This window comes from Aptenodytes forsteri, unplaced genomic scaffold (genome assembly GCF_000699145.1).
Source record: "Aptenodytes forsteri isolate BGI_AS27 unplaced genomic scaffold, ASM69914v1 Scaffold103, whole genome shotgun sequence".
Lineage (NCBI taxonomy): Eukaryota > Metazoa > Chordata > Aves > Sphenisciformes > Spheniscidae > Aptenodytes > Aptenodytes forsteri.
The window spans coordinates 513041-540677 of record NW_008796051.1 but is presented as its reverse complement, the minus strand read 5'-3'; the positions used below and the strand labels follow the sequence as shown (position 1 = coordinate 540677).

At 39.0% G+C, this 27637-nt stretch overlaps 2 protein-coding genes across 2 annotated transcripts in view; one reads left to right on the top strand and one right to left on the bottom strand.

The window, feature by feature from the left end:
- Positions 1–643: 643 nt before the first annotated feature.
- SMC2 (structural maintenance of chromosomes 2) lies at positions 644–21351 on the top strand. The gene is made up of 24 exons (XM_009286213.2): positions 644–877; positions 1797–1946; positions 2666–2788; positions 3731–3769; positions 3961–4071; positions 4245–4289; positions 4800–5033; positions 5718–5867; positions 6543–6776; positions 7656–7815; positions 9789–9906; positions 10696–10834; positions 11082–11201; positions 11522–11726; positions 12322–12457; positions 13473–13597; positions 14435–14628; positions 15134–15277; positions 15534–15728; positions 16278–16478; positions 17323–17439; positions 18792–18952; positions 19821–19968; positions 21034–21351. Exons 1-24 carry the CDS (start codon positions 710–712, stop codon positions 21256–21258), a joined length of 3642 nt encoding a protein of 1213 aa, XP_009284488.1. The 5' UTR covers positions 644–709; the 3' UTR covers positions 21259–21351.
- A 1473-nt stretch (positions 21352–22824) lies between these two features.
- Positions 22825–27637, bottom strand: part of KIAA0368 (KIAA0368 ortholog) — a 62878-nt gene continuing 58065 nt past the window's right edge. The window contains exons 49-50 of the mRNA XM_009286257.1: positions 26533–26604; positions 22825–25692 (exon numbers count right to left, since the gene is read on the bottom strand). Of these exons, the coding sequence (XP_009284532.1) occupies positions 25553–25692; positions 26533–26604 (212 nt within the window). The 3' untranslated portion in view covers positions 22825–25552. The remainder of the gene's footprint in view (positions 25693–26532; positions 26605–27637) is intronic.

The following is a 27637-nucleotide window of genomic DNA, read 5'->3' as shown; positions in this document are numbered from 1 at the left end:
GGCGGTGAGGGGCCGGGGCTTGGGGAGGGGGCCCGCCCGCGGCCGGTGCGCGGCGCCCGGCTGATTCCGGCGTCAGAGCTGCCAGCCAGAGCTCGCTTGGCAGGGGCACCCGCGGGGCTGTGGGGAGCCGCGGCGCCGTCGGCGAGAACATGGGGGCAGGCGCCATGGCAGCGGGAGGGGCAGGGATGGGGCTGTGTTCACGGCGCTTCAGAGCCGAGGCTGTCGTTTTCCTGGGCTTCGGCCCTCCGGTGCGGTGGGGCTGAGCTGATAGCAGTCCTGCAGGCTGGAAAGGGAGGCTCCCCTTCTGCCGGGTTCTGAAAGATCTGTGCCTTTCCCTTTCCTTCGCTGGCTGATGGACTAACGGCCAGCTTTGTGAGAAACCAGGGTTATGCCACAGTCTTCATACAGATGTGATGAAGGTTGTGTAAAGTCACATCGCTTAAAAGTTTGAAGTACAGGTTATTGTTGGGATGCTTTCTGGATCCGGGGTCTACTCGGAATTTTCCGTTTATAAATGCATAATCTTTTTGTTGTAAAAGGCATGTGTTCCTTCCATTTTCTCACACATTTAGCTGTTTGTCTGGCATGCAGTATGATTTGTTTGCTTTTTTTTCTTTTTTGTCTTTGAAATGTGTAGGATTATAATCCAGATACCTTTCTTCATACTCTTGGGAGGAATACTTTGCCAGGTCCCTTCGGAACAGAGAAGATGTACATCAAGTCAATTGTTCTTGAAGGATTTAAATCCTATGCTCAGAGGACAGAAGTTTGTGGCTTTGACCCATTGTTCAATGCCATTACTGGCTTGAATGGTAGTGGCAAGTCCAATATCTTGGATTCAATCTGTTTCCTGTTGGGAATCACCAATCTGTCTCAGGTAAAGAGAGAGGATGCATTTAAGAAAAGTTTTTCTTCTGTCAGCAACGTTTCATATTACTCTCTTGAGTAATCTCTGATGGAAGACCTGAAGTGGTGCTTCTATCAAAAATATAGTTTTCTTTATTTGGATTTTCCATTACATAAAACTGGGTCTCTGTCATTCTTGCTCATACTTACATTAAGATTGAATTACAATTTCATCAATATACTACAGTAGCTCAAAGTATGCAGCTTAGAACATTAGGCTAAAAATACCCACTTAAAAGGTAGCAGCTTCAAGCCAAAGATCTTTTGCAGCTAAAGGCACTAACTTGTTTATTTGTAATAAAGTTTTTCACTTCTGGATTGGGTCTTAAAATTTGGCCAACTGGTTCATCAGAAGAAAATAAAAAGCTGTTTTTCATGCAATGCCTGCTATTTAAAAGATGGTATATCTGCTTTACTCTTATAAAAAAAAATTGTGTGCACTGAGATCAATTTGAATCTCTGTCTTCAGGTGATTTTTTTTATTCCCCTCCTCGTAATTATAGCCAAATCCAGCAGACCTCCAAGGAACACTTTCTAATTCATTTCCCTGTGAACTGCATTATGAATAATAAATGCTCCTTAAGTAAACGTACTGGTGACTGAACTAGTCATCTGGCTTTTTTTTTTTTTTTAAACCTCTATTCAGTTTTTGCCAGGAGTCTCAAGCAGAAACAATTAGCTGGCTCACTAAAACTAGACTGGCACACTCTGCCTGTGGTTTTACAATGCTAGCACCTTGCAGCTCCCATATCTCAGTCTCTCACATGAACTCTTAAATCTACAGCTAGATCTGCATTTTTTTCATTCATTTCTCCAAAACCTACAGTAGCGCATTTAAGCTGTGTAATGAATTTCTTTCAAAAATGTATTTGTCTTTTCCATGGATTTAGGTGCGAGCTTCCAACTTGCAAGACCTAGTTTATAAAAATGGGCAAGCTGGAATTACTAAAGCAACTGTGTCTATTACCTTTGATAATTCTGACAAGAAGCTAAGTCCACTGGGATTTGAAGCTAATGATGAGATCACCATCACTAGGCAGGTGAGTCTTTAATATCTGTATCGCTTAGTAACCTGTACACATTTTTACCATGCTCAACAGAGTGACTTTTCAAGAAGAAAAAAAAAAAGTTATTTTTAAAGTCTCTGAGTTTTTGCAATTGAGGCAGTACTTCTACAGTGTAGTTAGTAACACAAACTGTAGAAGTAAATCCAGTGTACTAGACAAAAAAAATTGGAATTACTTGGGAAATTAGTTTAATAGTGTTAAATGTGTTATATCAATAATGTTTTCTATGGACTTGCACAGAAATGTAATAATAATGGAATAATGTTCCTAAAGCAAGTTATAACTTCCTATTTTGTGACTTTTTTTCCTCCTTCCATATTTTCCTCTTAATATCTGAACTGTGTGTTAAATTTGGTCTCCAAGAACAAAGAAACCTTTATCTTTCTGATGAAGATGTCTCCCAAGTTTAAAAAAAAAAAAAAAGTTAAAATTTGTGGTTTGGAAATTTTCTTGTCAATATTGCCCCCAGTGACTGATCTTTCTTATGTTTTAGTTAGATATTTCGAATGTCTCTTCAGTCCAACAAGATCTGTTCTGATGTTCTGTATAGTATGCATATATATGTGTGTATGCAAAGATTAAATATATGGGATTTGCTCAGATTTTTTATTCATTATTACAGTTTATATTCTCATAATGTCAAATCATTTTTAAATCATTTAGAGTTTCTTCCATTTCTTTTCCTTCTCCAGGTTGTCATTGGAGGCAGAAATAAGTATCTTATCAATGGTGTGAATGCTACCAACATTCGTGTGCAGGATCTCTTCTGTTCCATTGGACTTAATGTCAATAACCCTCACTTCCTCATTATGCAGGTATTGTGTGCATCTTTATAAAATCCAAAAAGAATAGAAGTTGCACTAAATTTGAGGCAGGATGGATAGTGGAAGAACATTTAATTTCCTAGTCAGAGAAAAGCAACTTCTCGTCAAGTAAAAATCAAATGTCTGTTAAGTAGTTAAGATTTCCAGTACAGCATAGTTTGACCCTAAAACATGTGTCTTATAGCACAAGACCTCATGTAGCCCTCATGTAGCAAGCTTTTTCTAAAACATATTCCAATTTTCCTTTTTGTCTCTTTAACAGATAGGTGTTGCTTTTATTATTATGCTAAAAAGACAGAGATTTTCTTTCCTATTATGTGTGTTCCATGTTAGACAGTATTTTGAATGAAGTTGAGAAACCTGCCACCTTAAATCACAATTGACAAAGGAAGAGCTGACCAATTGAAAGGACCCTTATAAACATCAACACAGGGACTAGACAAATCCCTGACATGTTTGCAAGGAATAATAAAACAGAGCAGGATTTACTGTTTCAAATGGAAAGGCCTCAACTTGTGGGGGGCAGGAGGGGGGGGAAGGACAGTTTTGCACCTATTCTGCTTTCCCCTAGTTACATATGAGCTAAATCTCCAAAAAGACAGTTTATGATTAAAAGTTTATTCAACATCAGCAACTCAGTAAGACTCTAGAACAAAATATGCAGATTACTTCTTTAAGATGTAATCAGGAATGTGGAACCTAAGATACAAGGGCCATTTCAAGCTTGCTACCTGAAGAAGTGACTTGTTTGAACTTTCAAGAACAGAACAATTGAGTAAACTAGATTTCCTTGTAGGAAAAAAAAAAAAAAGTTTGAGTTTATAATATAAAGTATAAAAATGAGTGGGTTTTTTGGGGTTTGGGGTTTTGTTTTGGCTTTTTACTATTGCATGGTACACAATCACCATTCTTGTTTTATCTTTCTGTCACCAGGGACGAATTACGAAAGTTCTAAATATGAAGCCACCAGAGGTAAGAAAGTTGTGGGAGTTTTTTGTCTTAAGTTTTACAGATTTGTTTTGAATGACAAGAATCAATATTTGGGGGGGGGGACAAAAAAAAAAGGGTATCGGAGGGAGATGAGAAGTTCCACTGAATTCTGAATTGAACCTATCGTAACATAAGAAGAAACATCAAACTTTTGTTGCATTGCTTTATTTTAGATTTTAGCTATGATTGAAGAAGCAGCTGGTACTAGGATGTATGAATGCAAGAAAACAGCTGTCCAGAAAACCATAGAGAAGAAGGAAGCCAAACTGAAAGACATTCAAATGGTACTAACATGTTGGAAAGTATACTTTCTTTTATATTTGTTAAAGATAACTGAATAACTAGTGTAGTGTGGTTTTTAACTATATTTCATTTCTGCACCTGGAACTAGGTATTCATGCTTAGACATATGAGAGTTTTAAAAATCTGAATATAAATGTTCTGGTTTGTGTTTCAGGTCTTAAATGAGGAGATCACTCCAACGTTACAGAAACTGAAAGAGGTACGGAAAACTTAGAAGAGTGGTAGGGCCCTTAAAGTACTGAAAAGATACTTTCAGCTACCCTGGACCAGTATGTTGTGGCTAAAACAATAGCATGTTTTCAAGCTTTGTAGAATCTTTTGAGAGAGAACAATTTTTTCTTCTGTCCAAATACAGAAAATGTGACATTCAGGATTTCCAGGAAATCCTAGAGGGGAATGTACAGAAAAGGAAAAAAACAAGAGAACTAGATAAAAATAAAAGATAAAAACATATCTTAGTTCTTAAAAAAACTTGCGTCAAGTGATATTTCTGCTGTACAATCAATTATACAAGTATTGTTTTATCTAAGAATCTCCTAAGCAGGCCTGCAATGTACAATACTGAATATATTACTTAACATGAAGAATCCTTCCTTTTATCTACAAATAATAATGTTAGTAGAAGTGCTTAGAAGATTTCTGTAACAGTCCTACTTAATATTATTTTGCCATTAAATGTTAGAGGTTTTTTTTATTGGTGTCTTTTCAGGAACGATCATCCTATCTAGAATACCAAAAAGTAATACGAGCAATAGAACATTTAAGCCGCCTCTGTATAGCTTACCAGTTTGTTCTGGCTGAAGAGACAAAGGTATCCTCCGCTGAAGTATTAAAGGAAATGCAGGCTAATGTAGAGAAGCTTCGGGAATCAATGGCTGAAAGTGAAAAGAAGGTGAGACAACTTAATGAAGAAATAGCAGAGATGGAAAAGAAAAGGAATACGGTAAGTGAGGACAGCGTCGTGCTTGTCTGAATATCTGAATATCAGGAGTTATATGAGAAGGGAATTATTTTTACACGTAATATACCCTTGAATTTTTATCTTCTTCTGGTGGGTTGTTTAGAGTATACACTGCTTACTGTCATTCTTAGCCATTGTCTAAAAGACATCCATCTAAAGTTTTCATTTGTCTGAAATGCTTTGCTTCCAATCTCTGTAAATGAATAATAACTGAAGAATAGAAACTGTTTGCCCTCATGTTTCCACTCTGTGCATTCAGTGGTAAGTTTTGCCAGGATTTTTTTTCTCGCTTTTTGTTGATGTCTCAGAAGAAACACACTTCAAGTAGAAAACTCTTGTTCAATAAAAATCAGTACTGACCTCAGTTTTGGGGGCAGTAAATTTGGTTAGATACAGGATGGCCCATAGGGTCTTTGGATGCCTAAGTGCAGCTTTTGTTCAGGGACAGTGTCCCATGATATGGGATGATGTGGGGCTTCAGCAGTACTTCAAGTTAGTTTGGATTTCAGAGGGAAGAGATGTTCTGACCTGTTTGCATTGCAGTCTAACTGCCTGCTTGATCAGGTATTTATCTCTTCTACATATAGCTGTGAACAGAAGAAGAAATATTACTAATACTGTATCCATTTTTTAAGCTAAATTAAATTTCCTTTTTTCTGATTGTAGGAAGTTGGTGGTACGCTCCGTTCACTGGAAGATGCTCTTTCAGAAATTCAAAGAATTAATACTAGAGCACAAAGTGCCCTTGATCTCAAGAAGCAGAACTTAGAAAGTGAAGAGAATAAATACGAAGAACTGGTAAAAAATATGCAAGAGGTAAGACCTTTGTATATAATTTTCTTTAAACACTAAAGTAATTCAGATTGAGGGGGACAGGTGTTTTTTCTTACCTACTACGATAAGAAAAATCCTATGATTGGCAAGAATCACATCAGAAAAGCGGAAACAAATGGTAAGGGCATTGTTTGATTTGTGCAGCATAGGTAGTAGGTTCCTGTTAGAAACCGGTGTGATGCATATACAATGAAAGTGCAACTCTTTATGGTTACCAACCTTCTATTAAGCTCAGGAGAGAACCCTGTAGCTTTGAAAGTATTATGCTCTCTGGACATGTGGTATTCTTAAAATTAAAGGAGAAATTTCTGCATTGTGTATTTCTGACAGTTGATGTTTTTTTCTATGCAAGAGGAGCACTGAAGAATACTTTACTTTTTAGCTATGGGGAAGAAAGAGCTATTTCTCCTAGTTCTTGGGCAGTTGTCATCTCTTCCTGTATTTAATATTTCTGTAGATCTTCAGTGTACTCATGGGTCAAGTATGCATTTGAAAACATGCAAAGACAAATTGTAAGATCACAAAATCTGACAAAGGCTCATAGAAATGTAGTTGATGAAACTACTCATAGCTCCTCATCTAAACAACATGAATTTAAAGTTAATGCGACTCAGGTTCTCTCTTCCTTTTTTGTTTTTGTTCTTTGTTTTGCTGAAGGATTCTAAAACATTAGTGTCAAAGGAGAAAGAAGTAAAGAAGATAGAGAAAGAACTAAATGCTTTACAGGAAGCAAGTGAAAAAGATGCAGATGCTTTAGCTGTAGCACAGCAGCATTTTAATGCTGTGTCTGCTGGGTTGTCCAGCAATGATGATGGGGAAGAAGCTACTCTTGCTGGGCAGATGATGACCTGCAAAAATGAAATCAGCAAGGCAGTAACAGAGGCTAAACAGGTAAGAATAAAAGCTCTGCCTGTCTCAGACCAGCCTTCCTGCTTCTTTTCTAAATTGTCTGAAAACCAAAGGACAGACTCTTGAAAGGTCAGTGAAAAGATTTGCAGAATATCTATGCAAGATATTTTACAAGTTGGCATATGCATTAAGGTGACTTTTTGATAAAACAGGTCATTAAAAAAAAAAATCCTTGCATAAATATAGACAAATAGGCAAAAGCTATAACATTGCTGTGAGGAAGTATAGAAACTGGCATTTGAGGTGTAAAGTAGGACTCACAGTACTCAAATGAATGATGGTATTGGATAGGAAGAAACTAAGACTGCTGTCCATGATATGCATTCATACTATAGAGATTTCTACAGTAAAACTTAGTGGGATCAAAATAAAGATGCTTGAGACCGTGAATGGAGAGTTCAGAAGAAACTGTTTTCTCCTCAGTCGAATTGTGTGCTAGCAACATGACTGAGACAGACACTGCTGCTTTTTTCTTAAGATAACAAACCTCTGCTGGGGTGGTTCTCACGGTGGAATTTAAATTTTCAAAGTTGAAAGTGCACCTTGCTTGTCTCACTTAAGGAAGAACTCTTCTTGGAAAAATAACAAGGACAGCTGTGTCCCACATTATTTTACCTTGTTTCTTCTCAGACTCTATTAATGTGCTAATATGAGTTATTGTATCCAAATACATGATTTATGGTTTTGTTTCCAAATCACCTGTGCCCTTACTTTCAAAAGCCAAGGCTGCTTTGTGGCATTTCTGCAACCAGTGGAGACTTTTACAAATATGAGCACCTTGTTAGTGCAAGTGTTTTAAATCTGCACCTGCAAGATTCTCTTTGAAGATCTTCTGGTTCTGTATTTTCTTAATCCCTACAGGCTCAAATGAAGTTGAATTATGCACAACAAGAATTGAAGACAAAACAAGCTGAAGTTAAAAAGATGGACGGAGGCTACAAGAAAGACCAAGAAGCACTTGAGGCTGTTAGAAAAACAAAAGAAAAACTAGAGAACCAAATGAAGAAGCTGAACTATGAAGGTCTGTACAGACTTCTGGTATATAATTATGGGGGAATCGGAACAGGAATATAGAAGTGTGGTGGGTTGACCCTGGCTGGCTGCCAGGTGCCTACCAAGCTGTTCTATCACTCCCCCTCCTCAAGTGGACAGGGGAGAGAAAATACAATGAAAGGCTCTTGGGTCGAGATAAGGACAGGGAGATCGCTCAGCAATTACTGTCACAGGCAAAACAGCCTCAACTTGGGAAAACTAATTTAATTTATTACCAGTGAAATCAGAGTAGGATACTGAAAAATAGGAACAAACCTGAAAACCCTTCCCGCCACCCCTCCCTTCCTGGGTTCAACTTCATTCCTGATTTTTCTCTACCTCCTGCCCCCAAGCAGTGCTGGAGAATGGAGAATGGGGGTTACAGTCAGTTCATTATGCGTTGCTTCTGCCACTCCCTCCTCACGCTCTACCCCTGCTCCAGCGTGGGGTCCCTCCCATGGGAGACGAACTTCTCCAGCATGGGTCCTTCCCACGGGCTGCAGTTCTTTGTGAACTGCTCCAGCGTGGGTCCCCCATGGGGTCACAAGTCGTGCCAGCAAACCTGCTCCAGCCTGGGCTCCTCTCGCTCCACGGGGTCATGGGTCCTGCCAGGAGCCTGCTCCAGCGTGGGCTCCCCACGGGGTCACAGCCTCCTTTGGGCATCCACCTGCTCTGTCGTGGGGTCTTCCACGGGCTGCAGGTGGATATCTGCTCCACCGTGGACCCCCATGGGCTGCAGGGGGACAGCCTGCCTCACCATGGTCTTCACCACGGGCTGCAGGGGAATCTCCGCTCCAGTGCCTGGAGCACCTCCTCCCCCTCCTTCACTGACCTTGGTGTCTGCAGGCTGGTTTCTGTCACATATATTCTCACTCCTTTCTTCCCGCTGCTGTTGCACAGCAGTTTTTTCCCCTTCTTAAATATGTTATCACAGAGGTGCTACCACCATCGCTGATGGGCTCAGCCTTGGCCAGTGGTGGGTCCGTCTTGGAGCCATCTGGAACTGGCTGTTGTCAGACACAGAAGCAAAGGAAAACAAAAAGATTTACTCTCTGCTTCCTATCAGCAGGCAATGTCCAGCCACTTTCTGGGAAGTAGGGCCTCAGTACGCGTAGCGGCTGGTCTGGAAGACAAACGCCTTAATAATGAATGCCCACTCCCCTCCTCCTTTCTCTTAGCTTTTATTGCTGAGCACAACCTCATATGGTATGGAATATTGCTTGGGTCAGCTGTCCTGGCTGTGCCCCCTCCTAACCTCTTGCCCACCCCCAGCCTACTGGCCTTTGGAGGCGGGGTTGGAGGGACAGCCTTGACGCTGTGTGAGCACTGCTCAGCACTAGCCAAAACACTGATCAACACATTATAGAAATACAAAGCACAGCATGATGAGGGCTGCTATGGGGAAAGTTAACTTCATCCCAGCCAGAACCAATACAAGAAGGAACTGAAAAAACAAGTATGCTGCTTTCATGCACAAAGAAATTTCTCTGGTCAAAGCTCTGCAAACTCTTGTCTTCCACAGATAAGAATTTAAAATAATTTGATTTTATAAACTTTAGGCCAAATCTTTTAAAGTTTGATGGAAAATTTAAATTCCATCTAAAACTTAGTGGAAAAAGTGACCAACCTCCCTATTCTTTCCTGGTTTTCCCTACCTAAAGCAGTTCTTAAAGTTCATTTTTCATTCAGGTAACATTTGTTGCAGAAGCTACTCAAAACCATAAATAGATATTCCAGAATGACATTCAGAGAAGCACATTAGACTTTAAACTCTTTCTTTGCATGTTTGGTATTGTGATGGTGTTAATTTGTCTAAACTGGAAATTTACAAAGAATTTGAGAAAGTCTTTCAATTAAGTATTCTCTACCTATATGTAGATAAACAGTGTAGCATGCCAATTTTTAAGCTAATAGATTTTTGTGCTCTGGATGTTTGTCTGCTGCTTGTGTTCAACTCTTAAGAAGAGAAAGAAGAAGCCCTTTTAGCAAAAAAGAAGGCATTGGCTTCTGACATCAGCCGACTGAGAGAATTGCATGAAGGCTTAATGGCAAAGTTTCCTCATCTACAGTTTGAATACAAGTAAGATCTCAGTGTGATCCTAAAAGATGTTTGAAAGTGCTTTTTAGGGCATTTTATGCATGGCTTATGGGACTTGGAGTATAATTCCATTAATTGTTTAGCTGTTGCTTTCCTTTTAGTGCCAGTGAATAATGACTAACTTACCTGCGATGCAAGTGAAGGGGGGGAGAGGGGGGAGGGGGGAGGTCAGGAAATGTTAACTGAATTAATGAACAACAGGGAAAGTGATACAGCCATTCTTAAATGACAGCCTTATCAAAATCACTGGAATTTAAAAGTTTTGTATGATGGTGTTTGCAAGCCATAACTCAACTTCAGTAGCTAAAACCATAGAATACAAAGGTCTAAACTGCAAAAATATGTAATCATTACTTTTCAGAGTCCTGCCTGAGGACTGTGAGTAGACTTGTTCTGTGGAGGTGAACATTGTATGTGTCTCCACCAATGAAATATATGTATCCCCAGATTTACTTGCTTACGTAATAATCAGTCTGAACATATTCCTATAGCTGTGCTAATAATAGGACCCATAGTAAAAATCAATTGAAAATTGCATGAACAATTTATACCAAAATCAGGAAGGACATTCTTCTAATGACTTTATAGCTGACTATTGGGAAGTCTCTTGACCTGAAGTATTTAATTTAACCATTTGCTGTGGGTTTTTCCTGATAGAATTTAGAATTTATTATACCAATATAATCAGCAGTATGAGTTTTTAAACATAATTTTTTTAAGATGTGTGGGAGAAAAACAAACATGATTATCATAATTTAAATTTATTTTAAGAGATCCGGAAAAAAATTGGAATCCAAACCATGTGAAAGGCTCTGTTGTGTCTCTTATCACTGTGAAAGATCTATCCAAGGCAAAAGCCCTAGAAGCTGTGGCTGGAGGGAAACTCTATAACATTATTGTGGACACAGAGGTATGTTTATTACTTTAATACAGAGCTCTGAATGTTGAGATGAGGTCATGTGATTCAGGGTTAGCGAGCATGTGCATTGTTACTGAATGCTTAAGAGGTGGTTTGTACCCATGTACATGTTCAAATTAGGTCAAGAGAGTCATGCATAGTTACTGGCAACAATATATTCCTCTTGCAATGCCATATTGTCTTACTTTACAAAATCAGTTATGTATTCAGGTATGCTTTGTAACTCTTCTCATTTGAGGTTACTGGCAAAAAGCTCTTAGAAAATGGTGAACTAAAGCGTCGATACACCATCATTCCACTAAATAAAATTTCAGCCAGGTGTGTTGGACAAGACATAGTCAAGTTGGCTCAAACCTTGGTATGTAAATAAATACATTATTTACACTGTTTTGCTTGTGTTCCTTTTTCATTTTGTTTCTGTGCTAAAAACATGGGCTTCTTAATGGTTATACTAATAAGAATTTCTATAGGGTTTGAGGGTATCTTGATTTTATTTTTTTCCTTTGTATCCTTTCACCTATGCAATGTTTAAATGGAAATTAATTATTCCATTTTTAACTGAAATTGTTTTAAAATGTAATGATGGTTTTTAGAAACTTTTTATCAAGAGAAGACAAATTAAATTTTGAAAATTCTTATAACTTAAGGCATACTAATTGCATTTCATTTGATTTCTAGGCTGGTCATGATAACTTGCATTTAGCCCTTTCTCTAGTTGAATATGAATCTGAACTGCAGAAAGCAATGGAATATGTCTTTGGAACAACACTGATCTGTAATAACATGGATAATGCTAAGAAAGTGACCTTTGACAAAAGGATAATGACGAGAAGTGTTACACTTGATGGAGATACGTTTGATCCCCAGGGCACTCTGCATGGAGGCAATTGCTGGTTTTATTCATATAATAATACTGTGTGTCTGTTGATTTGTTTACTGCTCTGCATGTTTTTTATAAAAATGAACAGTAACCTTTTTCTTTAGACTTATACTGGGGTTAATATCTGTTTGAGCAAAGATTTGTCAGTCTAAAGCTGAAAGAAGATTGATTAGACTAAGAAATAATCAATGGCAAACTATGTGCATAAGGTAGTTTAGATTTTAAATACTTAAATCTTATTTTGATGTGTAATGCTTGTAATGCTGTGTAATGTGTAAGGAGAAATGCTTTGAACTCAAGCACTTTTTGAAGGAATTAATTAATTTGAGATAATTTCATAAATTATGAAAAGTTAGTTGATTTCACAAGAAATGCATGTGTAGTGTTTGAAGTCGACAGAACTAAATTCTGTAACAGAGGAGGTAGTCTTTTTCCACTGAGAATTACTGTAATTTTAGCTTAGCTACCTTTCTGTTTTGTAACTAAAACAAATCATCAACCTGCATCATTATTAACATTTAGAATTTGCTATTTTCCAGTGGTGAATCCACTAGCGTAATTCCAATTAGCTTGACTTTGCTTTTTTCTCACTGAACAGGTGCGGGCTCACAGGCTGCACCAATATTGTCTAAACTTCAAGAAATGAAAAATGTTGAAGTAGAACTCAAGACAAAGGGATCTGAACTTGAGACTGTAGAGAATGAGCTGGCAAGCTTGAAGAATGTTGCCGAAAAGTAAGGTTTGCCCTATAAAATGTCTATCATTTCTTGTATGTGACTGAGTAAATGTAATATAAAGAAGTATTTTTGGAGGGCATAGGGCCTGTTGATAATATAATATGCAGAAAATTATTCCCTTACTTGTCCCTCTCCCCCCCCAGTTTAGTCTGTACAGCAATCAACAAGCAAATTTAGTTTTTAGATAACACATGCAAGAAAACTTTGTTTGGGGTAATACAGGGAAAAAAATGGCATACTATAATTCAAGTATATATATACTTGAAATCACTTGAAGTTTTCCAAGTTTCATGAAGTCCACTGAAGAATGGATCTGTTCCAGTCATATTTTGTAACACCCATACAGAATTTCAGTTTCTGATAGGTCTTGTTTTTCTTCCAAGAAAATATAAAGATACTAAAGGGGACTATCTGAGTGATACTAAATAATTTTAAGTATATTTGATTTTCAGTTACTCAGTTACTGAAGATCTTTTTAAAAGATAGAATATAAAAATATGCTTAGTCAGTTCTGTAAAAATCCCATAAGGAGGTAGTGTTGTATAATATGCTATGTACCAGCTGAATTTATTTTTCAAATTGTTTTGAAAACTTCCAGAAATATGACCAAAAGGAAGAAACGAGTTTTGCGTTTAGATATTTTTTTCTTTAATGCTTCAGCCTAGCATCTGTCACGCTGCCGGTTGGAAAAACATGAGCTCTGAATTGTTCCAAATTGCATGTGTTGCATTTGTTTGTTTTTCATGCAACACCTTGTCGGGGCTGCATAACCAGGAGTTACATATATAACAACTTACATATCTACAAACTTCACAGTTGTGAATAAAGAAATTATATCAGTCTTTCATGCATTTAAGCTCATTTGTCCTATAGTCATCATTGTATCTCACATTAGACTGGGAATATAAGTATTTCTTTATCTACTTATTTCTATATCTACTTATGTCAACTTTGAAACTGAAGGGCTGGGTACCCCTCATTATAGCAGTGTATATCATTACTGTCTTCAAAGGTACCGGCAACTGAAGCAGCAGTGGGAGATGAAGTCTGAGGAAGCAGAGCTGTTGCAAACAAAGCTTCATCAAAGTGCTTATCACAAACAAGAGGAAGAGCTGCTTGCCCTGAAGAAAACCATTGGTGACAAATGTGTTCTTAATCTTTTAACTGAAAACTAATTGCTGAGAATGAGATGGATATTTGGCTGGTTTAGCAGCAGACTCTCTGCTTAACAAAAAAATATTTTTTGCTTTGAAAATACTATCTTTATATTTTGTAATATGTAACAAATACAGAATCACAATAGACTTGCATAGAGGTGATTCACATAAGGTTGGTCATTCGTTTGCAGTAAAGGTTATATTCTTAAGTGTTTTATATACTTTATAATAAAAGGAAAAATGGCTTTGCAGGGAAGTTTTAAAATAGATTTAATCCCATACTTGAGTAATCTTTGTTTTTTGCAAGCCATCTGTTTCCATAGATATTTAAGGTTAGCAGTATAAACAGTTTGCATAACAAGAAAGCATTGGAAAGAAGTACTGTTTATATAGCTAAGGAAAAATATAAAAGGAAGCAAATGCAGCAATAAGTAAAACATCTAAAGAAAAAAGATGGTCAGAAGCGATACATATGTAGACATAGTATTCCAGGGATGAGGTGATATCTTATTAGGTATCCATCTGATTAATTACTTCTTGATCATGTGATCTGGCATATACTTGCCCCTGTCAAAAAAAGAAAAAAGGCTTATTTTCATTAATTTTAATGACTGGTTGTCTATTTGATGCCCTACCAATAACTGGTAACAACAGCACACTGTCTTATATCATTGAAATAGCTGACTTCAGTAACTAGCAAATGTACAACCACTTTTTTCTGTTAGAGGCAAAGACAACTTTATTTCAGTTGGAGTTCAGGATGTAAATTTAAAGATAAGAACAATGCCTGATCTCAGTACTGTACTTCTTGATTCAGCGGAGTGTGAAGAGACATTAAAGAAAACTGAAGAAAGCCAAAAGAAAGCAGAAGATAAATACAAGGTATTGGAGAATAAAATGAAAAATGCAGAAGCAGAATGTGAAAAAGAACTAAAAAATGCCCAGCAGAAACTAGACAGTGCCAAGAAAAAGGCAGACGCTTCAAGGAAAAAAATGAAAGAAAAGCAGCAGGTAAAACTTAACCTTTGTTGGCAATTTTCTCCATGTCAAAAGTGGTTGCAGTGATCAGGAAGTTTGATTCTCCTGAAGTCTTAATATTGTCAGTTTTGGAACTTAATATATTACTCTGTAGTGACTGATGTAGAAATTGCTGATCCAGTGCCAAGAAAAAGGCAGACGCTTCAAGGAAAAAAATGAAAGAAAAGCAGCAGGTAAAACTTAACCTTTGTTGGCAATTTTCTCCATGTCAAAAGTGGTTGCAGTGATCAGGAAGTTTGATTCTCCTGAAGTCTTAATATTGTCAGTTTTGGAACTTAATATATTACTCTGTAGTGACTGATGTAGAAATTGCTGATCCATTTTTTTTTCTTTTTTTTTTTTTTTTTTTTTTGGGTGAGAGTGCTCCCTTGCTGAAGAACGGGTACTGTTAATCTTCCACAGCATTTACTACATCAAACTGAATCTTAATTCTTTCCATTTAAGTGTAACTGTAATAAATTTGAAAACATCTCTCTAGGAAGTTGAAGCTTTAGTTCTGGAACTCGAAGAGCTAAAACAAGAGCAGGCCTCCTATAAACAACAGATAGCGGCTGCAGATAAAGCGATCAAATCCTACCAGGAGCAAGTTAATGCTATGGCAGCTGAGGTGTCTAAGACAAAGGTAAAAGTGAATACTGTGTTTTATTATCTGTGTTGATGTTACTGAAAATATGATCCCCCTAAAGCTCAAATTATAACGTGTATTTTGTTGTTTGGATTTTCTTACCAGCACACAATTATATTTAGCATAGGTATTATTTTTTGGCTTCATTACCACAAGTGAATTTTTTCTCCTTCCTTGTTGTGTCCTTTTCTTCTAACTGTCTAACACCAGCCTTTAAAAGACGCTAATAAACGTCTGTTGATTTGCTTTTCAGGAATCTGTAGAGAAATCACAGAAGGAGCTGGCCAAGCAAAAGGAAGTAATTGTGTTACAGGATAAAGCAATTAAAGCCAAATCTGCAGAGGCAGTAAAATCCAGAGAACAAAATAATGAATTACAGCTTAAGGTTAAAGCATTAGAACACAACATTAGCAAACATCAACAAGAGACTGCTGATGCTGCTGCCAAGGTATTTCAGAACTGTGCTTTTCCTTGCATCTTGTGACCAGGAGTGGTTATTTCCCTTGCCACATGCAAAGGAAATAGCATTTTTTCTTCATAAGCACTGTCATATTTGCAGCTCTTGATGTGAAAAGTTTTATCCCAGGAGGAGGGGGTGGAAATTGTGAATTGTAACAGAGCTTATCAGTATGGACTAATAGAGAGTAGATCACAGTGAGAAGGTGCTCAGTGAGAAGAACATTCTGATTGTATGGACAAATTCGGTAACTAATTAAAGAAGCAAATCCAGAGATTTGGTGACAATGGCTTAGTCCAGATATAGAAAAACCTGTTCCAAGTAATGTGATGGGTATATGTGAAAGCTCCCTTAAAATCTTTGTTCATCTACAGTCTTGGAAATCACATGAAACATTGTAAAGGTATACAGCTGTGCTGCATTGGGATAGAAAAGTTAATGTTGTAGAGTAATTTCAGGATGTTGATTTTTTTTTTAATTACTTTTTATTCACATTTGAGGGGGGGGGGGGAAAGCCTCAACATATCTTCTTGTTTACAGGTGAACAAAATGCTGAAAGAGTATGAGTGGATAGCTTCAGAGAAACCACTTTTTGGTCAGCCAAACACAGCCTATGACTTCAAAACTAACAATCCTAAAGAAGCAAGTCAGAAGCTGCAGAAATTGCAGGAGAAGAAAGAGAAGTTGGGAAGGAACGTGAACATGAGAGCTATGACTATGCTTTCTGAGACAGAGGAGAGGGTAAACATTCTGTGCTTTAACCTTTAAAGATTGGGCAGGTTGGGGATACGGTATTATGTATAACGTAGCTTTATATTTTCACATGCTCTACTTCTGAATACACCCAAAATAAAAATAAAACTAAATCTTCATGAGATAGCAGGAAACCTTTTGTTAGATCTTTTATACTAATCTTACATTTTTGAACTATTCTCTTGTGCACTAGTTTTCCAGGTTATGCATAATCTTGCCTTTGGATGGTAAAAAGAATAATTTCATTCTTCCCTACCCCAGTCCATCCTAAGTCAGCAGCAGCAGCATTAGGCAAGCTTTGTGGTGTCTGTTACAGTATCTGAGAATGACATACTTTACCAAAGGTTGCAGATCAAAAAATTGTTCATCTTCAAGCATGATAGCTTGAAGGCGTTCCAGGGTTGTCTCGAATTCATCTGTATCTTGAGGCTATTCCAGGATTGTCTCAAAACTGTCCACTGATTGACACTTCAACTTTTCTAGTACTGTTTCATGGTTAGAATTGGCCTGTTCTTCCTATCAGCCTCCAGAAACATCCTTTCTTCTTTGGAAAGGCAAATGAAATATGATTAACTTGGAAAGGAAGTGCAACTTTCAGAGTAATGTTGGTCTTCCCCTTTGCCAATTGTTGAAAATTCTAGTACTTTAATTTGCAAATAATGTCCTAAAACTTAAATCTTGCATACAGCTAAATGAATGCTTTGGATTTCAATCTTGTGGTTAATAGCTATTTCATAGTTACAAAAATGATAAACTGAAACTGTAAGATTAGCACAAGATGTATTTGAGCACAAAGTTCATTGAAATCAATCTTTTCTTTTCACTGCACCAGTACAATGACTTAATGAAGAAAAAAAGAATTGTAGAGAATGACAAGTCAAAAATTCTTGCAACTATTGAAGAGCTCGACCAGAAGAAAACTGAAGCTTTATATATTGCTTGGAAAAAGGTATGACACTTGAAATCTAATCTTCACATGTTAGCAGAGGATCAGATTTATCTTAGATTAGTGTTTTGCATATTTCCGTGGGAAAAAAGAAAAAAAGGTGTCTCTTTCCAGAACTAATTTCCCTTGCCTAGAGTTTAAATTACAGAACAACCACTTCATTCCTCCTGTTTCACCTCACTTTTGAGAATAAGACGTGAATTCTCTGAAAATTGTGAAGATACAGTTAAACCTGCAAAACTGCTTTTCCATTCCCTTTTAATGCTCACAAAAATTTCAGAAAGGTTAAGCTACTGGCATGCTGAAATCATTGTCTCTCACATGGAAGTTGGACAAAACAGTGATACAGTCTATTTTTGTTTACTTAAACCAATATTTGACCAGAGTTAAAATCTTCTGGTTCTGTGTAGCCCCATACAATGTGGGGCTGTGGACCTGGGCTACTGTAACTGTCACTGATAGGATAGGTGATACTGGAATAGAGCAACAGGTGATTTATGTTTCTGTTATCTTAGTGCTCTGCCTTCTTACTAGTTCTCTCATATCATTAACTATAACAAAAGTATAAAGTTTCCCTTTTCCCTTTCTACATGGAAAGCTCTTGACACATTCTTCTCTGCTGTACCAGGAGAACTTGTACTTTTTGGCTTTTGAGAAGATCGATTATATCTAAGATTAAATTGCTCACAAATGAAGGTTTTAATTATTACTGCCCATAATCAAGATATCGTTGACAAAGTGGTACATTTTCATTGCAAGATCTTGTTCAGCAAAAATTACTGAATTGTATTTAAAAGCATCATGGGTGGTAGAATAAGTGCATTCTCAGATACGTTCCTTGACCTAGGAAATCTTAATCTATGTTTACAAAGCGGCGTCCCATCCAATACCTGGACATTGCTTAAGTAATCCTGGGAAGAAAAGGAGTGGGGAGGATGCCAGTGTGTGCCTCTTACAAGGTGCCTATACTGTTAATAGTCCTTTAATTGGGAGAAACCACAACTTACCAGTTAATAAATCTGAGGTAGGGCATAACCATTTCCCTGGCTGATAGCATAAAGAAGCCTTCCAATATTTCTTTCATTTGATCCCTCTAAAATGCTTAGTATAAGGAGTCCTGTGTGTGTATATATATCCCTTGGTGTTGCTTCTCTTTTCAGTACAGAGAAAATAAAAGATTCCGTATGCTAATATTTTCTCACTATCCTGTATGTGCTAATCTTCAAGACCTAAGAAGTCATTGGGTTAAACTGGGCAAGACATCTAGAGTACAGTGCCGCTTACCACTAAGTTTTTAGCTGTTTGTGCTCTTGATTCAAAGCACGTACGTACATCTTTTATGGTCTGACTTCTAGGTGAATGAAGACTTTGGTTCCATTTTCTCAACACTTCTACCAGGAGCCAAAGCTATGCTAGCAACCTCTAAAACCCAGAATGTCTTGGATGGTCTGGAGTTCAGAGTTGCCTTAGGAAACACCTGGAAGGAAAACTTAACAGAACTTAGTGGAGGACAAAGGTTGGTGAACTTTGTGGGGGTTTTTGTTTGTTTTCCATTGCAGTTGTGTATACAATTGATATGTTTAGCTAATGACAGTTCAGAAAAGCAAAAAAGCAATCTTTTCCCTAGTCAAGTCAGGGACTCTTGTCTCCTTCCAACCTGACTTAATATTGAAAGCATTATTAATTCAGTTCAGCTCAAAGAGGAATCCGACTTAGAATGATGCATTACTTGGCATACAATAACAAACAAGACTTTACTCTATGGAGAAGTGACCAAAAAAATTAACTGAGCGGTGAGAAAACTGCAGTTAACTCTAGGTGCTACTGAGGTACTGTTGAGTTAAATGCTCCAGCCTTTGAGTTGTCATCTCAAAAATCTGTATAGACAAGTTCTGCCCTAGTGTCAACGTAGCGTCATGGTGACAGTTTTCTTCTCCAGTGATTACAGCTACTCTGTAGGGTGCGTGCTTCTTTGCAGCTTCTAAGGAAAAACCAAACAAATTGAAAAGTAGAAACAGAATTTAGGAAGAGGTGAGACAGAGATACAGAACTTTCTGAAGGACAGAATGCTTCAAGAACTGTACGTTGAAAAACAGCACTGCAAAACTCAGGGTTGAAAATAGGTCAAGCGACAGCATGATTTTAAATATCATTACCCAACTAGCCTGATCTTCTGATAAAAGAGTAATATTTGCCATTTCTGGCTGAAGGCTTCACATTTTGAAATCAGAAGTTGTGGCAGAAGCTGTCATTCTGTCTCTTCGGAACTCATAGCATGAATCTGCTTTTGAGAGAGCATTTTGTTACTACCAAGCAACTGTTTTCATAAGCCAAAGCCTCTGAAACAAGAGGGTAAAATATGACTTTCTTGTTCTCTATATTAGGTCATTGGTGGCCTTGTCCTTGATCTTAGCCATGCTTCTCTTCAAACCTGCCCCAATTTACATTTTGGATGAAGTGGATGCAGCCCTTGATCTCTCTCATACCCAGAATATTGGGCAGATGCTTCATACTCATTTCAGACACTCCCAGGTATGATCTTGAAACTGTTGTGATCACCCGTTTATGCATGTCACTATTTTCAGAGGCAGCCTGCCACTGAGGAGTCTCAGCTGCTCAAGTATTGTATTCCAGACGTGTGTTGTATTTCTGAGTTGTTGCCACTGGAAGTTACACTGATGATACGGCAACTGTGAAACTCCCAAGCATTACATTTTAATGTAAGCTGTTGCTGCAGTGGCTAAAACCCAGGTCGTAGTAGGGAAGAGTATCTGTGATATGATCAATTTCAGGCATGACCCACATCCTGAATTTTTTTTCTTTTTTTCTCTCTTTTTTTTTTTTTTTTTTTTGGCTAGAGTTCTTTAACCCAAGCTTTAAAAATACTTTCTTTTTGGCCCTGTTGAAATAAGCCAGGCACTAGTGGAAAGAATCTCTGTATCGCTGTGGCCTGTGCACCCCCTTTTTTTTTTTTTTTTTTTTTTGGCTAGAGTTCTTTAACCCAAGCTTTAAAAATACTTTCTTTTTGGCCCTGTTGAAATAAGCCAGGCACTAGTGGAAAGAATCTCTGTATCGCTGTGGCCTGTGCATGAAAAAATCTGTAGAACTGAAGAAACTTATTACTCTGAGTGAAAGGCAGTATCTATCTCTATTTGGTGGTAGGATGCGACCTTTCCAAATTATGAGAGAGAGGAGGGGAACATTTGTTACCAGTACTGTAAAATAATTTGGGCAGTATCTTTAGGCTATTAAAGATCCTGCATTCTTACAAAATTCGTGGCAACGTTTTTTCCTGTGATTGATGCACCATGAACAGCTGTTCTGTGTTGTGGCCTGTATCCCAGGCCAAGCGCTGGGATATGGACGGAGCCGCACATGGTTAGCTGCAGAAAATGTCTGGCCTGTGGGTGTACGTTAACCTGCTCAGCATATTCTGTTGGGCTTCAGTTACGTTTAGAGTATTTTTTTAAGAATTACCACCAAGATATTAGCCAAATAAAGTAAAAGCAATCCTCTTTTTAGAAGCCTTGTCTAATGTTGTTTAAAAGTCTTTTTTTGGATGGCAGCATTTACTTTAAGCTTTCTGGTTTGTTTTAGTTTATTGTGGTGTCCTTGAAGGATGGAATGTTTAACAACGCAAATGTCCTCTTCAAGACCAAGTTTGTGGATGGTGTATCCACTATTGCAAGATACGATCAGTTTCAAAGCAGAAATAAGGCACTTGCCCTCAAGAAAGCCCAGAAAGGACCTAACAGTGACAAAAGAGGACCTGCAGAACCAGGAAACTTCACTGACCCTTCACCTGTCGTACCAGCTTCTTAAGTATTCTCTGGCCCCAGTCTATAGGTAGGCCATGAAGAAACTCTCTGACTTCTAACTTTCTGTTTTGAAAAGTATTTTTAATCTTGAAATACTCCTTTATGCTTTAGCTGTAAGTTCACATCCGCAACTCATTAAGAATTGAAATTCACAGGAGGCTGTTGCCTGTACTGTTAGCTGAACTGGCCACATTTATTCCCCTTGGTGTCCTGAAAGTAATTCCCGCTATCCTTCTGTAAGCATTTACACATAAATGTACATAAACAGTCGCTCTGTAAGCTCAGCAGCAGGAACTGAAGCCTCTGAATGAGGAAAATCTGATTAGACTTGCAGTGTTTACGGCATTCAGAAAACCTGTTGCAAACTGTAAACGCTGTCTTTGTCCCCTGTTGTCAAATACCAGCAGAAAGTGGCATACTAATTTTTAAGCTACTGTAATTGGTTTTTAAGGAGCGAGGCAACTATCAGCAATTTTAACTCCCAAGTTATTTTTCTAATTTTTGCGGCACTGATGTTTTTATCAGTAAATGTTACACCATCAGCTGTAACAGTTTATGTGCTTTCCTTCCTTGACATTTTTCACTGAACAGTGCCTACTCAGAATTAAACTTTCTCAATTTTGAACTTCCTGCTGCATTTCTCAATGTTTATTTAATTCTGTACTCTATACATTAGAGGCAAGAGAAAATCTAAATATTTTTAGATGACCTGATATGTCTTCCCCCCCTCCCCCCCGCCTCCATTTCCTTTGTCTTCCCTTACCAAAGAACCCAAGTAACATTATCCTGCTGCCTTCACTGGCCAGAAATATTAATGTGTCTGTGCAGCTAGCGCTCAGATGGCAGAAACCCAGCATTGGTCACAGTGCCACAGAGGTGGTCTCTGCTCACCACAGCAAGCTGGGGCAGGGGAGAGGGATGCCGACCCACCGCTAGCAGTGGCGAGGCTCCATGTTTTGGGGGTGTAAGGTCTGACAACGTTCGTCTTGCCAGATGATGCTTCAGCCATAAAGTTTGTATTTATTTGCTTGCTCTCCTCTGCTTAGCTGATTTTTTTTTTTTTCCTCTCCTTCCTTTCAGAATACCATTAGGAAAGTAAATGTGATTGAGGCTGGTTTGGGGGGGTGGATGTGTCCATGTCTGGAATATTTTGGAAGTGTTAAGTTCTTGAATATTATTTAAATAAACTTTCAACCTCATGGCCTCATCTTCCATACATATGCATATATAATACATACATGGAATATAATTATATACGTATATTTTTTGTTTTACACATACATAGTATATATGCACACATCCCATAACCCTGCCTGGCTGCAAGAGACCAAGCTGTTGGCTTAAAAAACAAATTCACATAGTTCCTCCTAACTGGATGCTGTCACTTGTAACACGGCCACCTTCAGCCTGAAGAGCTGACACCGCAGACCAAGGGCCGTGTCGGTCAGCAAGTGGCCCGAGGGCAGGTGGGTCAGTGCAGAGCAGAACACAGAGGTGCACTTCGAATTTGGAACATGAAAATACTGTAAAATACTCAAGAGTGGGAGAAAAAAAACACTACCAGTCACTTCGAAGAACAGGTCATGCAGCTTTTATTTAGTTTTACCTTTTTGGTAAGCAGGAGGGGTTTCTTTCAGTCAGACCATTCACATACTTCGACAGTACAGATTGCAGTGAATGTGATGGAGATCTCGCAACATTAGAAAACTTTTCTCAATATACATCCATTTAAGCAACAGCTTGTAGGTCAGAATGGGAGTGCTAGCGTCACGTCTGCGCACTGCACTCCGGGTATACAAAGCATTGCAGCAGCACAAGAAATGCCCGCACTGGGCAAAGTACAGTGTGTTTTACATAGTGCAATCACTTTTAGAGGAAAAACTCTAGGAAGGCCACATCTATTGATTTTTTTTTTTTAAATCCTGTCACATTTACAAATGCGAGGGGGGTAGAAATCAAACCTCTGACTGAATTAGCTTTTGTACAGGTAGGTTTTGTGTATAGGCACGTGCTTTAGAGAGGAGCTCTGAATCTGTTCTGTAATCACGAGAAAGACATATTGCTTTGTGATTCAGAAAGCGTTATACCATCTCTAACCTTCCTAACACTCTTGGCCAGAGTTGTTAATCCAGCTGTTCATAGAGTTCCTAGAATACGCTCTTCCCTCTAGTGTAAATCCCCAATAGAGAAATTCAGGTTGCTATTGACAATGATTACAGTTATTCTACTTGCGGTCATTTGACCGTATTAGGCGTTGCCTCTGAATACTCCAGTCCGCAGTGAAAACAAATTACCAGAGACGTGGAGGCTCTTGCTTTTCTGTTACTGTCACTCACCAATACGGAAAAAACCCAAGTCAGACAATGAACTGCTACAGCAAAGCATCACTGGTAATACTCATCTAATACAAAAAAAAAAAAGAGCACTCATGACACTACATGTCATGGTAAGCAAGTTTTTAAAGATGCCGCAAAGTGATTTGCCCAGTAAAATATCAAAATGTACACTGTGCTCGATAGTTCAAACTACACGTAAACAAAGAGCAGCTCCCTGCAACAAGGTGTAAATCAAAACGTTATAGCACCAGCTCCCAGCACCAAGGAGTTGCCCACTGACCAGTTCTAGTGTACAATGCAATAGTGCTCGCTGAGGTTTCTGCTACACGAGAGCCACAGTGGGACAGCTCTGCCCATTTCTTGCTGACATTTTCTTACCAGATGTGCACAAATTACATTCCTCCCTTCCTGTGGAGAGCAAGTGAGTCAGACGACGAGATTGTTACAGTACCAGAAAACACTGAATGGGAAATGGCACCTGAGGGAAAAGTAGGTACTGCATACCTGATTCTGAATAAATGGGCATGGAGGAAACGTGACGTTATCTGAGCAATCCTCTCCCTAACAGATCAAATCTGAAAGGAGCTGCAGACTGTAAGAAAAGAAACAAGCCTTCCTACGCTGAAAGCCATGGACATGATATTGCCCACACTAATGATTTTATTTCACCATCAGCAAAGCATTTATCCCCAAAAAGCTGTACACATACTGGTCAGGTTATGGTGCAGTGCTAACTTTACACTATTAAAAGTCTGTTGCTATAGTGGTCAGGTTTGTCTTTTATCTGAGGAGGGCAAAAAAAGGAGGCAGGCAGCATGGCCACATCATCATATAGCAATTTTACTCCACGTTAATGCAGATATAATCTTTCTTCTTAAGTGCAAATTAAAAAGTATTTGCTAGAAACCAGCATGACTTGGGCTGCGGAGAAATGACAGATGATTCAGTTTCTTACAAATATTGACAAGTCTAAATCATTACAGGTTTCCAAAGCAAGGACAGGGTTACGAACAGGAAGGGGATAAAACATTACCACTATTAAAAAAAACATGTCATTGCAAACTTCGAACACTCTTCAAAAACATATCTAGAAAAGATTGTTTTCCTATTTTTTTTTTCCTGCAGCTGAGGAGTGTCCATGCAAAACAATTTTGAGAAGAGCAGTGTTCCACCCGGGCACCATCTAGGCCCAACTTTGTCCCACACAGCTCAGTAAAGTGCTCTCTTGTGCATCCTTTGAGGAAAAAAGTTCTCATTTAACATTTGGGAGGCCGAGGTTGCTAGCCGGGGAAGGCATAGTCCCGGTCAATCCATGTTGAGGTCAGAGAAGGAGGAAGGAGCGAAGTTAACGGTTCTCTCTGCCTTTCGTAACTCACAGACAACAGGCTGCGAGGGAGGAGCAAGCAGGAGAAGCAGAGGTGGGCGTCAGGTGAAACCCTGCCCCGGGGAAGCCACGGGAGTTTAACACAGGCTTCATCAGGGGAAGCATTTCATTCTTTATAGGTAACAAACACTAGCTCTACTGCAGAGTCCCGAGGATTTACTGTTTAGACACCAGGTAACAGCTCTCCACACGCGACATAAGTGAAAATCAAATACGCTTTTCACTTCCTGTGCTGGTGGTTTTTCAACAATTCCTTTGAAGGACAAAGGGGATCTGAGTAACATTCTTTTGCCGATTTAAAGAAAAAAAAAAAAGCATCTTGCCCTCAACATTTTTTGTGTTGCACACTTATAAACATTCTAGGGCAGATCGTTAGAGGTATTTACTGATAAAACAACTAACCATCAGCTTAAAAGAGTAAAAATAACATTAACGGGGAAAAGAATTTAAGGCATTTTTTATTTTGGCCAGGAACGATGCATGCTACAGAGTAATCTTAATTTACCCACTTGGTTTTCAGACCACTGCACTTTTTTGTTTTTGTTTTACATGGCACTTTGTTGTTTGTGTTTTACAACTTAGTCAAGATTTTCAAGTGTTTTCTTCAATACAAATGCCTTCTCTTGTAGCTCGGGTCTGCTATCTGATGCCATCGTAGACAACGAACGAATGAGGTGCTCTCTGCTTTCTGGTGTCAGGCTTTCCCACTGCTGAGCTTCTGTGTAGATAAAGACAGACAGACACCCGACATGAATACCAGAATGCCAAAAAACCCCAACAGGCCATCTCCATCCCCAGACAGGCCAAAAGAGTGACTGCTTCAGCATTTCACTCGCAGTCCGTACTGCCCTTCCACGAGGAGGCAAATTCAACTGGACACACAGGTGCATGTGCTGCCTCCTGCACAGGGAGTCATGCCCAGTTAGACTAGGCTTGATTGTCTAAGCCTGTAACATGTGAAAACGAGGGCCTGAAGAACCAAATGTTTCCCACTTCACAATTGCTTCAGGTAATGCAAGAAGATTCTTGCTGGAATAAAGGAAACACGAAGTGCTTAACACAAATCCAAAGGAAACATTTGCTACAGAACAACTACAGACATGTATGACCTCAAGACCTAAGTAGACTCATTCTCTGAAGTAAATTCTGCAAGGCTTAAATCCTAAATTAACAATGAGGAACTAAACTTGGCATTGAAAGGGTAAAAATTACTCTTCTGCACAAACAGGAGCCCTCCCCTCTATGGAGCTTGCACACAATGCAGAACGTGACTACACACTCACCCTGTGTGCTCTCCCTGTGACCCCCCTCGCTGGACACTTTCCTCACCCAAGGAGTATCCAACAGCACTTCAGACCTTGACATTATCCACAGTTACTTCAAGCCCCCTCCAAGTTTCCCAAGTCACCAAGCACAGAACTCCAAGTCCCAGCCGCCCCAAAATCACCCAGTCCTGCAAGCAGAAGGCAACACCATCTCTCCAGGGTTCCAGGCCACACTACCAGGTGCCTTCTTTACCAAACAGTGGCTCTCCCGGGTGGCAAGCAAAAAGTCTCACCTTGCAGCTTGGTGAGCAGCAGCTGTATCACAGACAAAGCTTCTGTTCTTATGGAAGTGTAGCTTTTGTTTTCTAAGGGATTTAAAAAACAAAACCACAACCACATTGAGAACCAAAGGCACACGAACTGTACAAAGAGCAGTCACCAGTGTGGTCTCCAGACCACTTTTGTTAGCACAGCTCACTGCGCCCATTTGTGCTGGCAGTCTGCACTGCTCACCAGTTAGACACATTTGAATGGCAGAAAGTGACCAACTAGAGGGTGACACGTCGACTAAACCTCGTGCATCACCTCTGCTATTACCACAGCGCTACTGTTCGTTACACATGCTGAAAGGCAACAACGCTGGCATAGCTGCCATGTGATCACAAACAACTTCTGTGCATAACAGGCTGTGCTTTTGGTGAGTTGTAATGGCTATAAACCATCCAAATTTTAACAAGTAGCATTAAGTGAGGGTACATAAACCCTAGGCCATCAAGCACAAGCTTGTCACAAAAAGTTATTTGGTCTCCTGAGCTAAAATCTTGTTAAAGTCTCATTCCACGAGGATTGATAGTTAGAAAAAACTTTCCCCAAAGGGGTCTCTGGATTGGTAGCTAGCTCTAACGTAAGCGCTGCCTTTATGCATACCAGAAACAAGAGCCACATGCAGGTATGAGGAGACTTGGGGCACTGTTACAGTCACAGGACAAGTGGGAACACTACCAAAGTAATAAAAAGCCCCACGACTGTCAACATTACATAGGTAGCACTTATATCCTCATGGGCGCTCTGCGCAGGGAGAGCACAAACTGCCTCAAAGCCTTGGAGCTTCATGCACTGGCTGGCTGAGAAAATTTTGGGTCTCTCCAATGCATATGTATCCAAGAAGTCTGAACTGTGGAGGAGAAAAACTTGTGTTTCATTAAATAGCTTGATTAGGGGGGGTCCATCTTCTGCATGGAGAAAATTACTACATTTCCGATTTGCACTCCTGTCCTGGTTTTGGCAGGGATAGAGTTAATTTCCTTCCTAGTAGCTGGTACAGTGCTGTGTTTTGGATTTAGTGTGAGAACAAAGTTGATAACACACCGATGTTTTAGTTGTCGCTGAGCAGTGCTT

Bases quoted from the DNA above. Each gene is read 5' to 3' on its own strand.
- SMC2 (XM_009286213.2), top strand. From the start codon at position 710: ATGTACATCAAGTCAATTGTTCTTGAAGGATTTAAATCCTATGCTCAG. The intron at 1,947-2,665 runs GTGAGTCTTTAA...TTCCTTCTCCAG, and splicing joins AGATCACCATCACTAGGCAG to GTTGTCATTGGAGGCAGAAA. The intron at 9,907-10,695 runs GTAAGATCTCAG...ATTTATTTTAAG, and splicing joins CATCTACAGTTTGAATACAA to AGATCCGGAAAAAAATTGGA.